This window comes from Puma concolor, chromosome D4 (assembly GCF_028749965.1).
Source record: "Puma concolor isolate L17-30 chromosome D4, mPumCon1.1.hap2, whole genome shotgun sequence".
Lineage (NCBI taxonomy): Eukaryota > Metazoa > Chordata > Mammalia > Carnivora > Felidae > Puma > Puma concolor.
In genome coordinates, this window is record NC_141679.1 from 42847108 (window position 1) to 42863269 (window position 16162).

Sequence of the window (16162 nt, forward strand, 5' to 3'; positions counted from 1 at the left end):
CAGCCCAGAGCCTGACGCGGGGCTCGAACTCACGGACCGCAAGATCGTGACCTGGCTGAAGTCGGACGCTTAACCGACTGCGCCACCCAGGCGCCCCTCTAGAATTTTTAAATGAGGAAACAAAGTCATGTGCTAATTAGTGTCACCCAACTGGTAAGCAGTAGATCCAAAGCTAAAATCCAGAAATTATGACTCTTCCCTGTGTTTTATTATTATTTATGGTTTTAATAGAAATGACATATATTTTTAAGTGTTTGGAGATGGTAAAGTAATAATATAGAAATAGGAATCATGGTTTTGATAAAAAAGGAAAAGTAACAATTTTAAGAGTAATCTTAATTTATTCATAAATTTTAAGCAAAATCTGTTTCTAACAAGATCATCACAATGTGGTCTCACATGTCAAACTTGTGTACACTAAAGAAAATTATTTATGCTTCTTGTCTCATTGGTAGCATTTCCAAATAAGAGAGGATGATTTCACTGAGAGAAGTTAGTAATAGGGCCATGATTATTTGTCCAAAATTCTGAGGGATAAAAAACTCCAAACTGATGAAATATATGATTTGTTTATATCCTCTATTTCAGCATATGCTCTGTAGCATTTCTGGGCATATATAACTAATATTATGGAATATGGTTTAAAGATTGTAGATTTTGAATATTGGTAAATCAAAACATGATTTATATTTTAATAAATTACAAATTGTGGTTTGCTGTCTCCATAATTTCAGTGTTTCTTTAGTTAATGAATTTTTATATTGTTAGATTGAAGTTAAAATCTACGTATACCTGTCTTAGAGATCTGAATTTATTGGCTTGGTCTTTCCTCCATGAAGGATTTATTTATAGTGTTAGGATCTACCACCGTGGAAGGATTAGACAGAAATCTAATGGCATACAAATTTAACAAATGAGAGAAGCCACCAGAGCTGTTCGGGGGAAGAAAAGAGCCTCCTCAAAGTTCAGTTTTCAGTGTTGCCTACGATTCCACATAGAATTGTAGCCATGAGTTATGTCATACCAAATTAAAATCTCAGAAAGTCTAATTTAGATGCATAGCATTAACTTCAGGATTGATAAATGCTCCGATGCACACTACCTAAGTAAATGCTGATAACATTACCTTACTAATAAAAGTGTATTTTAATTTATATAGTGATAAACTAATAGATTATAAATATAAACTGAAACTGATGTGTGTTCATAGCACCATCCATGCTACAAATATCAAGACTTCAATTTTTGGAAACTTTCTTTTGGTCCTTACTATACAGAAGGCATTGTTTTTAAATTTTTTTTAATGTTTATTTATTTTTGAGAGAGAGAGAGAGAGAGAGAGAGGCAGAGAGACAACGTGCGAGTGGGGGAGGTGCAGAGAGAGAGGGAGACACAGAATCCGAAACAGGCTCCAGGCTCTGAGCCGTCAGCACAGACCCCGACGCGGGGCTCAAACCCACGGACTGCAAGATCATAACCTGAGCGAAGTCAGAGGATCAACTGACTGAGCCACCCAGGCGCTCCAAGAAGGCATTGTTTTTAGATAGCCTGGGGAATACATAGGGGAAAAAGGCACAGTCCGCTCTCAAGGATTAACTAGGGTTCATGGTTGAAGAACAGGCATAGAGCAATGGGAGATAAGAGAATGGAGAAGTTACTTTGTTGAAGAAAAAAAGGAAGAAAGAACAGAAGCCTTCAAAAAGGAGGAACTACTAAACTCTTCTTTAAGCATGAGCAAGATTTCAGCAGAAGGAAACACCATGTGTAGAGTCATCAATGTAGAAATGGCATTGGTTTGGGGAATGGCAGGCAAGATTGACTTCAGGTGATATCTAACTGAAACAAGTTGAAGCTAAATCTTAGCCTTATTGTAACCACAAACATCTGAGCTTTATTCTTTTGGGGTGAGAAGCTTCTGAACGGTTTTCAAATAAAGGAATAGGAGGCCAGTGTTGTTTTAGAAAGTTGTATAAAAGATCATTTCAAAGGAGGGAAGATTGCAGCAAGGGGAAGGGCTTTGCAGTAGTCTTAGTAGGATAGTGAGAGTCTTCATTAAGAAAGTGGCACAGGGAAAGAATATGAGAAGCATTACATAATTTATAGAACCTGACAATTGATTGGACATAGAGAATTAATAAACAAGGAGGGAAATGGATTCAGGCTTGGGAGATAACCAGAAGATTTTCAGTCTTAGGGAAATTATAAGGTTGTTTTTAGATACTAATTATTAGGTACTTTTGAGACAATCCATGAATGAATATTCCCTGAAAATATATAGAACCACACCTTTATTTATTTATTTTTTTAATTTTTTTTTCAACGTTTATTTATTTTTGGGACAGAGAGAGACAGAGCATGAACGGGGGAGGGGCAGAGAGAGAGGGAGACACAGAATCGGAAACAGGCTCCAGGCTCTGAGCCATCAGCCCAGAGCCTGACGCGGGGCTGGAACTCACAGACCGCGAGATCGTGACCTGGCTGAAGTCGGACGCTTAACCGACTGCGCCACCCAGGTGCCCCAGAACCACACCTTTAGATCATAAGTTCAAATATAATCAGGGGTGCCTGGGTGGCTCAGTCGGTTAAGTGTCTGACTTGTCTTAGGTCCTGATCTCACAGTTCGTGAGTTCAAGCCCCATGTCAGGCAGGTTCTGTGCTGACAACTCAGAGCCTGGAGCCTGCTTCAGACTCTGTGTCTCCATCTCTGCCTGCCCCTTCTCCACTTGCACTCTGTCTCTCTCTCAAAAATAAATAAACATTAAAAATATTTTTTAAATAAGTTCAAATATAATCAAAGAAATATTTTTTCACTGAAACATACTTATTTCACCAGAACATAATATCAAATATATCAAGCCCTAATTTTTAATCTAGTATCTGAAATATTCATATTTAATACTATACACATATACACACAAACACGTATGCAATTGTTCATATAGTTTGTAAAAGTCATGTTTATATGTAGTGTTAATCCTTAAATAACTTATTTTATCCCATATTTATATTACTGTACACGTTGGCTACATCTTTTGCTGTTTCTCATTAGAGTTTTTCAGAAGGAAAGATTTTTGCCCCCTGAGAGATTTCAGTACCATTTTATCTAATTGTTCCTTATGTTAAACTACCATATTATAAGCTTCTTTGGAATCATAAAATAGTAATGCGTTACCTCTTAAGGAGCTGTTAGTTGTTAGGCCATTATAGCTTGGTGGCATTCTGCTGACTGCAGATTGGTGAACAAGAAGGGCTGACATTAAGACCATTTCTTCTACACTATTTCATAAAAACATTACCGGTAGGTATGTCTCTTAGTAAAATGTTGATGTTATTAAAAATTCAAATGTAAGGAGTTTAGTGCAATTCCATGCTAATATTACAAAGAGGACTTGTCAACAGATGCATAAGACTAAGCGAATTTGCACACTATTTATCTGAGCTAAATCTCTAATAAGCCTCTTCTGCTAATTGGACTTAACATTTATGTTACTAAATGAGAAACGTTTTGGCTGCCATATAGGATAGTAAGACCTACCCAATGGAATAAACAACTAACATCTGTTATCCTGTCCTGCTCCAGCTTGGCTTTTACCAGTTAAGTACATCAGCCCTGAAGTCAAGGTTATCAAATATGTGAATCTCTGGCTCAGCCATGTCTATGTGAAGTCAAAGAAATATCATATCATGAGTAAAGACCAGCCAACCAAAAGATACTAGATACAGCTGGTCCATTTTGTTTTAACCTTTACAGACCCTACGACCAGAAGCAAAAACTAGTCGAGGTTATAATCTTTGTAAAGTTTTAACGATAACTATTTTTAGAATTAATTTCACTCTTTAGCATTAGAATTTTATGCTGATAATTGTTAGGTTAAAGATAATTATTTTTATAATACATTTATATTTATTTTCTTTTTAAAAAAGAAGCTAAATTTGGATTTGGCTGACCTTCGGAAGGAAAAAGAAGACTTACTGAAGAAATTGGAGTCCTCATCTGAAATCACAAGTTTGGCAGAAGAAGTTTCCCGAGTAATAGTTCCACGGATACAGGTTACATCACTTGGTCCTTCAAGGAGCATGGATTTGGAGATGAAGCAATTGCAGTGTAAACTAAAGGTGATTATAAATTTATTAAACGTGAAAATATATATTAGGTTTTTGAAAAATGTTTATTTATTTATTTATTTTGAGAGAGAGGGAGAGCACAAGCAGGGGAGGGGAAGCGAGGGGGAATCCCAAGCAGCCTCCACGCTGTCAGCATGTAGCCAGACGCAGGGCTCAAACCCACAAACCCGTGAGATCATGACCTGAGCCGAAATCAAGAGTCAGATGCTTAACCGACTAAGTCACCCAGGTGCCCCTTAAGTTAGTGAATCCTTAAAGACATGTTTATATCGATGCTAATTTTTTAAATTCTACTAAGGGTAAATTATGGCATAAATAATCCAAAAATTATTGATTCTATATTTGATCTGTTTTGGCCTAGTAGATTCTTATATGGTAACTCATAACACTACTCTCTGAAAAATGACAAGACACCATGAAATCCTAGGATGGTGATAGAAACTGGCCATTGTCATTTCTCTTCTACTGCTGAACTCCCCCTCTGACCTCCATTCCTCCCTGCACTGAACAGAATCCTTTCTGTATCTACATAAGTTGAATTGCTTCCCTCTACACAATTGCTGCTATTTTAATTTGGTTGTTGTTGGTTGGAAATGTGGAAGGAGGAGGGAAGTGGAGGGAGGGAGAAGCCCTGAGCAAAGGTGGGTTAGTATAATAGATTTCAGTGAGTTAGGCCTGAGAGTAAGAATGACAATCAGTGTTCTTTCTGTTTATAAAGAATTCTATCTAAGTCCAATTGAAACTGTCAACAACTTAAAAATAAGGCTGACCTTAGTTTAAATAGAATTACCTTGTAAGAAACAGGATTTGTGGCTTCTAATTGCAAAGTTTATTTTCATACTGTTTAAAACAAGCTCGTTTATTCCTCACGTATTTAATTATTTTGTTCTGTGGGGATTGCTAGCTAGTAGCTAAAAAGACAGTGTGTTTGGGACCATCACTGTAATGAGAGTCACTAGAAAGAAAGTTCTGGTTGGACATGCACAGAATACATTAGGAACAGAGTACCTATGACTGTTAAGAGAGTATTAGAATATCGAATTATCAAACAGACTCAGTTGTTTTTAATTCAAAAGATGATACGTACATTCTCCAATAATATCTTTAAATGAAGGATTGCTAAGTATAAAATAGTATAAAGCTTAAAGTAAATGATTGTATCATTACTTGAAAATATTTTGCTTTGTTAATAAGAATGAGATATACACAGTGGCATTAATTTAGATAATTCTTGAATACCATCATCTTCAGACAGTTCTTGTGTGCATAACTTGCCTCAACCACTACATTTTATAAGTTTAAAATACCTTGTGTAATAGAAACATGAGAAAAAATAGTTACGTAAGTTTTGGTGTATGTGGATGTATCTTCTTAAAATGCATTTCTGTCTGTGAAAAAGTGGAATAAAATGTACAAATTGAACATTTCAGTGTTAGGTTACTATACAGTGTTAGGTTACTATACTATCATAGAGGCTTTAATTCATGGTTCTATGATTCTTCTTACATTTAAGTCTTCATGCTCCTAATAAAAGTTTAGTTTTCAATAAGGTAAAATAGAATGTTGGATCCAATAATACCTAATCTGACCTCTAATTTTTTTTAAGTTATTAATAGCTTTAAGACGACTTATATTTTACTTATGTGATTTTACGTACTGCTAATGTCCTAACTTAATTTTTGGAACTATTAGACCCATATCAATATCTATAAGTTATTTACCTTATGGTTTCCCATGGTGTCAGTTTTTACCTGTATATAAATCTCTCTTTCACTTTGGAGGAATGTGTGAATCACAAAGGTAGGACTATGAGGATGCCTGGAGCATTTAGACCACACTTGATGTATACTTGAAGTGTCCATGAGTAGCCTGCAGTCCTGGAACACTGGCCCGCGACAAAAGGATAAATCTCTACTTTTGTCTTGTTTCATGTTTTAATATGGAAATACCTTAGAAGACCAGTACCTTAACGTACATAATACTCTGTGCTACTACAAATTTCTGTTTTGATATTCTATTAGTTTGCTAGGTCTGCCATAACAAAATACCAGAGACTGGGTGACTTAAATAATAAAATATTTTTTTCTCATAGTTCTGGAGTCCACAATTCCAAGATCAAGGTATTGATTAGGTTTGGTTTCTTCTGAGTCTTTAGAATTATTACCTGTAGATGGCCACCTTCGCTGTGTCTTCACATGGTAATCCCTCAGTCTGTGTGATTCTGTGTTTAATCTCTTCTTGGAAGGATACCAGTCATATTGGATGAAGGCCCACTGATATGGCCTCATTTTACTATACTTACCTCTTTAAAGGCCTTATCCTAACACAGTGACATTTTGATGTTCTGGGGTTAAAACGGCAACATATACATTTTGAGGGGACACAATTCAACCCATGACAGATATCAAATCGTTAGCACAATAATTTTCCAAGAAATGACTTCTTTTCTAGTTGATGTTTTTATGCTAAATTTTTAGAAAAACTGGTTAGATTTGTATATATTAAAGGCTTATATACATCTTTTTTATTTTATCCAAGTAACTTTAGACTTTTCTGTATAAACTCTTAGGTGTACTTCTCAGATATACGTGATACATTCAGTATCATTTGAGTGCTCATGTGTATTTTCTGTATCTTCATTTTTACCCATATTAGATATGTTTCTTCAAGGTACCCAACTTTATTTAGATAGATGATCAAATATTTAGAGACATACAAATTCCTTCCAGTGAATGTTATATATATGCATATACATATACAATATACCAATATACATACATGTATGTACATATATATACCATTATTTTGTATTAGTTTATTTGTAGTTATATACACACTTTGAATTGAATAGTACTCTAATTTATATTTGTGATTCTTTGACTTCTTGATTGTTGAAAGCATCCCTTTTGATATATACCGTGTTCTTTTCCAGTTTCCCAGTAAGTTCGTAATGAAGCATAGTAGTTTTTAAACTACTGTTCCTTTATATGTAACCTGTTGCCAGGCTGGTTCTAAGTCCTTTACAAATAGTAATTCATTAATCCTCATTTCTACCCTGTGAAATAAGGTCTGTTATTCTATTTTACTTTTGAGAAAGCAGAGACACAAAAGGTAAGTTAATTGTCCAAGGTCACTAAGCTACTAAGTGATAGAGCTGAGATTAGAACTCAGTCCATCTGACTTCAGAGTCAATGCTTTCATTCATTACACTCTGCAATTAAAAAAAAAAAAATGTTTAACAAACTTAGATAGGAAAGCTCTAACCATGATGGATTCTTACCATTGTGACATTTTTGACATACATGTTTTCCTCCAGATTTGAGGTCATGCTGCAGATAAATTTTGTACAGTAGAAATGGAAAATGCTAGAGGCCCTGGGTTTTGATCACTCTTTGTGCATTAACTTCTTATGGGACTCTACTGAGGAAATAACTTCTCCAGAGGTTGAAAGCAGGCATACCTTTCTACCCACTCCATAAGGATTTTTAAGGATCAAATGAAGTGGCTCTGAGATTTAGAGATTCTAGAAAAAGTATATATCAAGCTGGTGTTGTTTTATTTACTGTAATTCAGTAATCCCTCAACTATCCAGAAGCCAGAGTTATAGCATTTTCAGTCACCTAAAATAACAGCCTTAAGTCTAAAAACAACTACCTTAAAATCCACTTAATTTATTCCACTGAAGATATTGTCAGGCTTCATTTACTGCCCGTTGTCTTTTATTTTAAGTACCACTCTAATAAGTCTATTTGTTTAACTTCTGAGCCGAAAATATCTCAAAAGTAGCGAATGAGAAGTAGGCATATTAAGGGGCAGGATGATTGTTTTCAGTCAGGAATATGGGAAAAGCAAGAAATGTCGACCAACAGACCAATAGAGCAACAGAGAGAAAGAAAATATTAAAATGTTAAGGTAAAAACACAAAATTAGAAACACAGCACTCTGGGACCATTTAGACTAGGGGTAAGTTGCCATTTATATCATAATAGTTCCAAAAGACATGACTATATAATGATATAGTGATACTATAATACAGCAATATAATATATATAATTAATACAGTGATTATAATATATAGCTATATAGAAGTATCTCTATTAGCTTAATGTAATTATAGATGTTCATATTTCTAAGTGAGTGAACAATCATTCCAGAGAGAATTTAAGATTAATAATTAAAGCAAAAGCTTCAATTATCTGCTAAATTCACTAGTGTGGAATATCTTATTCTGGCAATGCACATCATATATGCTGGAAATTTAGATTGCATTACACAAACATTTAATCAAAATTTTTAAAATTCAGTCTACTTGCCATGTTAAGGTTTTTAAGCCTAAGTTTTTAAGAAATTTATATATTTAATGTAAAAGTTAAAATTATTTCAAAAATTTTATTCACATATTCTATACCAATAAGATATTTAAAGTCTGTCTAATGAATTTGACTTGTATTTAAATGGTGTGAGCAATGGTTTCATGATTAATGGTTTCATCTTTACAGATTTACAATTTTTTTTAGCATGAGTCAGTCAAACCTGGGAATAGCTCTAACAGAAACAAAATTGATTGTAGTTACAAAGAAAGATTAGCAAAATAACTATTCCAAATATATTTAAAGCTATCATATTTTATTCTATTTATATCAAGTTAATACTTCTAAATTTTAACAAGTAACTTAATGTATGTTATTACTGTCTTGTAGGTGGAGAAACTATAATATCAGACACACTAGGTAATGTGTCAGATTACTTATCTACTTAGCACTTGAGTCAAAATTGAAACTTAGGGTTCCTGATACACTAGTACCTCTGGCTCTTGGGCTGTGCGTTAACAAATACCACAAAGCTGTTCTGCTTTGAAAAACTCATGTTTATGCATGAATATTTTAATAATAAATAGTATGATCAATAAATTCAAGTAAGGAAGTATTTCGTATCCCTAAGATTCCTTATCAGTTATCTATTACTGTCTAACAAACTATCTTAAAATGTAGCAGCTCAAAACAATGGCAGTTTATTAATTCTTATGATCCGGTGGGTTGACTGGGCAGTTCTTTTACTTCTCTCTTTTGAGTTCTCTGATATGCCTGCATTCTTTTAATTCAAGGATTTACCTGGACTGCAAGTTCCAAGATAGCCTCACTCCCAGCCTGGGAGTTGGTCTGCAGGCTGTCTGCTGGGATACCCCAGTACTCCTCCATGGCCTTTCCTCTGTCTTCCCTGCAAGGTGATCCCAGGCAGCATTCCAAGAGCCAAAGGTGTAGCTGCAAGGGTTTAGGCCCAGCAGCTGGTACTTGCATAATGTCATTTCTGCCACATTTGCCTTGGTCAAAGCAAATCACAGGCCAGAACAGACCAGGCTTAAAGGTTTAGTAGATGGATCCCTCTTGATGGGAGGAGCAGCAAAGTATTTGTGACCACATTTAGTCTGTTATAACAGGTTCTTAGTAAATCAAGCTTTCATTTCACGTGATCTTGTTAGCGTATCAAAATACTAAATTAATCACATGCACATTTACATTTTACAGAGATAGTCCTTATTCCTCAGAAAGTACTTTGGGTGTGTACTTTTTGTAATTGTTATATGATGGCATTCTTTTGTGGTTTTGGTGTGTTATATGAAAATTTAGTATACCATAGTACTTCTGTTAAAACATATAAAATAAACCATTTAAAAATATTAAAATATACAAGTATATTAAAATGCCCTTCTTAATTATAATCATATTTATTTCAATATTATTCTTCATGAGAATGGCATTTATTTTGATGCTGCATTTGACCAAAAATTGAAAAGTTTATTTGATTTTATATGTGTTTTTAATCTAGAATGCAACTAATGAGCTCACTAAACAGTCCTCAAATGTGAAGTCTCTGAAATTTGAACTCCTAGCAAAAGAAGAACATATAAAGGAAATGCATGAAAAGTATGTTCTTGATATTTTTATCCATTGTATTTGGTGCCACCTAGTGGTAGTTAACTCTATTAAACATTGCACGCAAGAAACAAAACCCCATGTTAAAAATTAGCTTTTCCTTCCTTCATGTTTAAGCCTCAATAAGATGAAAGTGCAAGGAATATTCTCTATAAGCATAGTTGATGACAAGCTATTTAATATTTTTTAATTAGAGTAAGAATATTTAAAGTTATATTTGCCTTCTTAGAAGTAACCATTTAATTTTGAATGTATATAAATTAATGACCTAAAGACTACGAACAAAACACTTCTGAATGTGGTAATTCTTTGACCAAAATTATATATGTAGGTTGATCTCAAATTGGATTTAATGCCTAAGCTTATAAAGCTAAGGCGGAAGAAAAGGAAAGTTTTTGTTGGTCTCTAAAATAAATGGAAGATTACAAAAGTTTGTATTTTATGTGTTGGTTTTTTTTAACAAAAAGGGGTTTAAAATGTCCTGTCTCACTGAATCAAAATGATTTTCTCTGTATATTTATAGATGTATGAGAGTTTAGGGGGTGATAACATGTTTAGGTGGAATGCGAGTCTGTCCCTGATAATTTGAGAATATATACATATGTATTAGCAAAATAATGCAGATACATATATACTACATTTTAAGTGAAGATCACTTAGAAGTGATATTAACAGATGAAACTACTGACAAAAATATTGGTTAATTTTGTAAACAAAGTATCTTCAAGTTTATTTATTAGCAGAAGAGGCAGTCTTATTTACTCTCTAATAGTGAGGGCCCTAGAGAAATAGTCTTTGAATCCTAGTTCCTCTACCTGCCAGCTCTGTATCTCAGTTTAATAGTATTAGCTCGTAAAATTCTTGTGAAGATTAAGAGAGAGCGTGTAAAGTACTTGTAACAGAGACTGGCACCTAATGAGCACTCAGTAAATGTTACCTGTTATGATTTAGTAGGCACAGTAATAGTTGTTTCTGCAGCTACCATTTCATATCTGTCATCAACTTAAGCTAAACTGATATGTCAGTTCAATCATACGTGATATTAAATTAGAAGATACCATGCCTAATTTTAGTGTTTTTGTATCATATTATAAGATTTTACATTTGTTTGTTTATTTAAAATACAGAATTATTTTCTATCAGTGCTATGCTTTTTAATGATCTCTGAATATCAGTTTGATTTTTCTGAGTAATGCAATAATATAATTTAAATATAATTATTTTATTTTATTTTTTATCTTTTATTTTGAGAGAGAGTGCAAGCAGGGAAGGAGCAGAGAGAGAGAGGGGAGAGAGAATCCCAGTGCAGAGCCCAACACGGGGCTGATCGTCACAAGCATGAGATCACAATCCAAGCCAAAATAGTCAGATGCTCAACCAAGTGAGCCACCCAGGCACCCCTAAATATAATAATTTTAATTTTTCATAAATTTTGTCAATCTTTCTCAATTCTTCAATTTTTATGCCTTAATGCATATATATTATACTGTAATTACCAGTCACAACTGGATTTTGGATTTTATAAGTACACAGAGTATGAATAGATCAGTACTCCATCTCATGCAAATATCTTATTAATTTGCAATTAATATCAGTTAGCATTTAAAAATTCAGTATTTTCTATCTTTCTTATAAAATCTCTTTTTTCCCCTTCAAGGATATCTCGAATGGAGAGGGATATAACCATGAAAAGACATTTGATAGAGGACTTGAAATTTCGACAGAAAGTAAATTTGGAAAGTAATGAGAGTATTAATGAAATGTTAGAAAATCTTGAAAAAAAGGTATCAATTTTTATGTTCTCTAACAGTAGAAAATACCACTTTTCTCTTACCTTCTTAACTTGAATATTCAGTCTTAATAAATTCCTAGAAAACATTCATAGAATACATGTCTGCTGTTACATAATTACATTGTTTGATCTGAAAGTATGTTATTTGTTTTAAAATTCAAAACTCTAAAATGTCATACATAATATAGTCACACGTTCTCTTTGTATTTGTAAATACATGAGAGGATAATCACATTTAATTTTTAAAACTTTCACTGTTTCTGGGTATGTAATTACATTTTATTCAACATTTTAAAGTTGAATTTATACAATTTATAAATTATTTATTTGCTTTATTTAATTTACTAACATTTATGATAGAATCAAGCATATATTTTTAAATGAAAAAGGTAATAACCAATAACTACCAGAAGATCTTTAAAAAGTGTACTTACCACAGTTTTTTAAAAGTGTACTTTTTCCTTTGATACACTGAATTCAGTATACTTAGGAAGAGAGCTTTATTTAACATAATTGTATATCTGGCCCCAAAGTAGAAATCAGCAATTTGCTGACTAAGAGATATTTAAAAAAAAAAAAAAAAAAGGTGCTATTTGCACAACTCCTAAAGCAGCTTGTGCTCTGGCATTCACTAAATGTTATCCACTCCAGAGAGAGCATCTCCCTTACTTTTCTTGTTGGAGATAAAAATCTAAGTATCTCTTAGCTCAAATGGATTTAAGAAAGAAAATTTTACATGAGCAAGACAAATGCATGTGGATTTTCTTTCTCTTTCTCTTCCCACACACCCACATAAATTATAATTACTTCCTATAGGTTTTTTCAGTGTTATCACTGAAATTTTGCTGATTTTTAAACTTTAATAATCATTTCAGATATAGTCTTAGAATCTGTGTATAAGTAATTATATCTTTAGTGGCATTAAATGAAAAAAGAAAAACTATTTCTTCTTTCAAATGTATAATAACTATGTTACATTATTATTTAATTTTATCCTAAAAAGTACATGTTATATTGGAGATAGAATTGAAAGTTATCCATGACTTACTTAAGAATTCAAGACAACCAATCCCCTGCTTAAGGAGGTTAAGGTTAGTAATTAAAGGAAACATAGTTAAAATTAGTATTGTATTCATACATTTTTGTGCATTTTTCATTTTGCTATTGATTTAAGGATTTTAGTCTCATTCATAGTGAGTTCTCCAAATCTAATTTACTTGAATTTGATATCATTTATATTTTTTTGCTGTTATTATTTAAATGTGATATCATTTATGAGAAAATAAATGAAATTAGACTTATTCATGGATCATTTGGTTTCTGTTGAAACAAATAGAGTATACTCCTAGAATGGCTTTACCAATAATAGTTATCGTTATGCTTTTAATGTAGGTGAAGACACTAACTGAAGAGTGTTCCAACAGGAAGGTGTCAATTGATTCACTAAAACAGAGACTCAGTGTTGCTGTAAAGGAGAAGTCACAGTTTGAACAGATGTATCAAAAAACTAAAGAGGAATTAGAAAAAAAGGTATGCTTTTCAGACATGTTAGCTTAGAAATGGAATATAACCATATCTTTTTCATTTTTAAAACTGTAATTTTTTTCTGCCCAAAATTACTATGAACAAAACTGTTCATACCTCTACATGAAACACTAAGCATTTGTTTAACATTAAAGGTAATGCTATATTAGAGAAACAGATTTTGTATCTTAATTTTTTTTTCATTTTTTTAATGTTTATTTTTGAGAGAGAGAGAGAGAGAGAGAAGGCACACACAAGCAAGGGAGGGGCAGAGAGAGAGGGAGAGAAAGGATCTGAAGAGGGCTCCATGCTGACAGCAGAGAGCCTGATGTGGGGCTCAACCTCACAAACCATGAGATCATGACCTGAGCCAAAGTTGCATGCTTAACTGACTGAGTCACCCAGGTGCTCCTTGATAATGTCTTTTAAATGAACACTACTATTAATAACTGGCAAAAGTGGATATAAATTTTTTAGATCCACCTAAACTTATAAACTAATTAAATATTTCCATTGACATATTAGATCTTTTGGTCTAAAATAGCTTCCATGTCTTTAATGATTTATAATTTTTTAAAAACAAACTAATTTTGATGATAAATATATGAGAATATGTGCTCACCATATTTTATTGAAAACAAAAAAACCATCAATTTAACCCAAATAAAAACAAACACATACATAAGAAGAATCATGAAGTCATTTCTTTATCTAACATGAATAACTAAATCTTCTAAATATGTTTATGAATTATTTTTTATTCTGTGATTACCGGTCTTTTGCAGGATGTCAAGCTTGGTCTCCTAGTATCAAAAATAAGTGAGACCGAATCTGCAATGGCAGAAATTGAAACAGCAGCATCCAAGCATCTTCAAGGATTAGCACTGAAAAGTGAGCAGGCCCTAGAAGGTGCACAAAAGAAGTTGCTCTTAGCCAATGAGAAAGTGGAGGAGTTCACCATCTTTGTGAAGGTTTGAATTATTTGCAGTTTACTAACTCGTGCTTTAGTTCAGGCAGAGTGGTGGCCTACTTGAGATGATTTGGGATATTTTGTGATTTCTTTCTGCTTTCTGAAAACCATAAAACATCTTCTACCTTACTCTCCACATTGTTCAATCTTTGTCTATAACAGATCTGGTTTTATAGCTTGAGCTTAAAATTTTCTACCCTGTTTTTACTATTCTTTTCTTAATGTTAGTTCAGTTATGAAATTGCAGTAATCACATAAGACAGATTCTAAGATGAAATAATTAAGTCATTTCCATTCTACTCTCCTTTTGAAAATCCAGCAGGAACAATCAGAAACTTGTCCCAGGTTTATTGAAGCTCAGAGACATCTCAACCCCAGTCCATAGCCTGTCAGACATGGAATGGGTAAAGGAATGGTAAATGACTTAGCAGAAAAAAAGGAAGACAAACCTAAGTGCCCGCAAAGGCTGTACTCTCTAGAAATTATCTGACAGCTGAAGAATCCCCAGAAAGGCTCAGTAATTGGCTAGAAGGAACCACTGAGGGTGATGGCGAAGGGAAGGATACAGGTGGTTTGTTTGAAAGTTTTTATAAGAAGCTTTTAGGCCTGTGGTCTGTAGTTTTGCCCCATACGTTTGGACAGAGCTCTTCCCTTAACTCTTCTGTGAGAGCTGAGGAAGAGCAGCTTTGGTTTCAGAGACACCAGGCACTGAGGACCAGGAATCTGGTGATTGCTCTGCTGCTTCAGTCCCACTATAAGTCATTTACACCTCTATGTGGTGCCTTTTCTTCTGCCTTGTATTATAGCTAGGAAAGGAATCCATTGCCACTAGAGAGACTATGAGTCTTTTAAAGTCAAAGACAATGTTTTATCAATTTCCACCTTCACAACATCTACCTGGTGCCTTGCAAAATAATTGGCATGTGGTAAGTAATGATCACTACCTAATCAAGTTAAATTTCCATTAGAAATGTAAGATTTCTTTTAAAGTTTATCTTTCTTTATTTTGAGAGAGAAGGAAAGCAAGCGGGGGAGGGAAAGAGAGAGAGGGAGACAGAATCCCAAGCAAGTTCTGCACTGTCAGCATAGAGCCCAATGCGGAGCTCGAACTGACAAACCATGAGATCATGGCCTGAGTTGAAATCAAGAGTTGGACACCCAACTGATCGAGCTACCCAGGTGCCCCAGAAATGTGAGATTTTAATGATACTTCTTTGGCCTTTAAAAATAATCACCAAAATAGTTTGATTACAGTGGGAAAGCAACTCTTTCTCTCTTTTCTCCTGTAACCACGCTGTTCTTTTTTCTTTTTTTTTTTTTTAACAATTTTTGATGAGATTAAGTTCTCATGCCATTGTGTCCTTCAGAAGGCATGCATGATTAAAAACTGGCATGCCATATACTACAAAGCTGTAGTAATCAGTATGGTACTGGCACATAAATAGAGACATATATCAATAGAATAGAGAGCCCAGAAATAAACCCATGATCATATGGCCAATTAATCTTCAACAAAGGAGGCAAGACTAGGCAGTGGGAAAGACAGTCTCTTCAATAAATGGTGCTGGAACAACAGGATAGCTACATGCAAAGGAATAAAACTGGTCCACTTTTCTACATCATACACAAAAATAAATTCAAAATGGATTGAAGAGCTAAATGTAAGATATGAAACCATAAAAATCCTAGAAGAGAGCACAGGCAATAATTTCTCTGACATTGGCCATAGAAACATTTTTCTAGGTATGTCTCATGACGCAAGGGAAATAAAAGTAAAAATAAACTGTCGAAACTACATCAAAATAAAAAGATTTTGCA

The 16162-nt window shown here is 33.8% G+C and overlaps 1 protein-coding gene across 3 annotated transcripts in view; it reads left to right on the top strand.

The window, feature by feature from the left end:
• The window catches only part of CNTLN (centlein), a 329566-nt gene that overhangs the window by 270031 nt on the left and 43373 nt on the right, over positions 1–16162 (top strand). For all 3 annotated transcript variants that reach the window (XM_086685372.1, XM_025934944.2, XM_086685371.1), the window contains exons 19-23: positions 3925–4116; positions 9952–10049; positions 11716–11842; positions 13243–13380; positions 14160–14345. In XM_086685372.1, coding sequence (XP_086541498.1) covers positions 3925–4116; positions 9952–10049; positions 11716–11842; positions 13243–13380; positions 14160–14345 — 741 coding nt within the window. The remainder of the gene's footprint in view (positions 1–3924; positions 4117–9951; positions 10050–11715; positions 11843–13242; positions 13381–14159; positions 14346–16162) is intronic.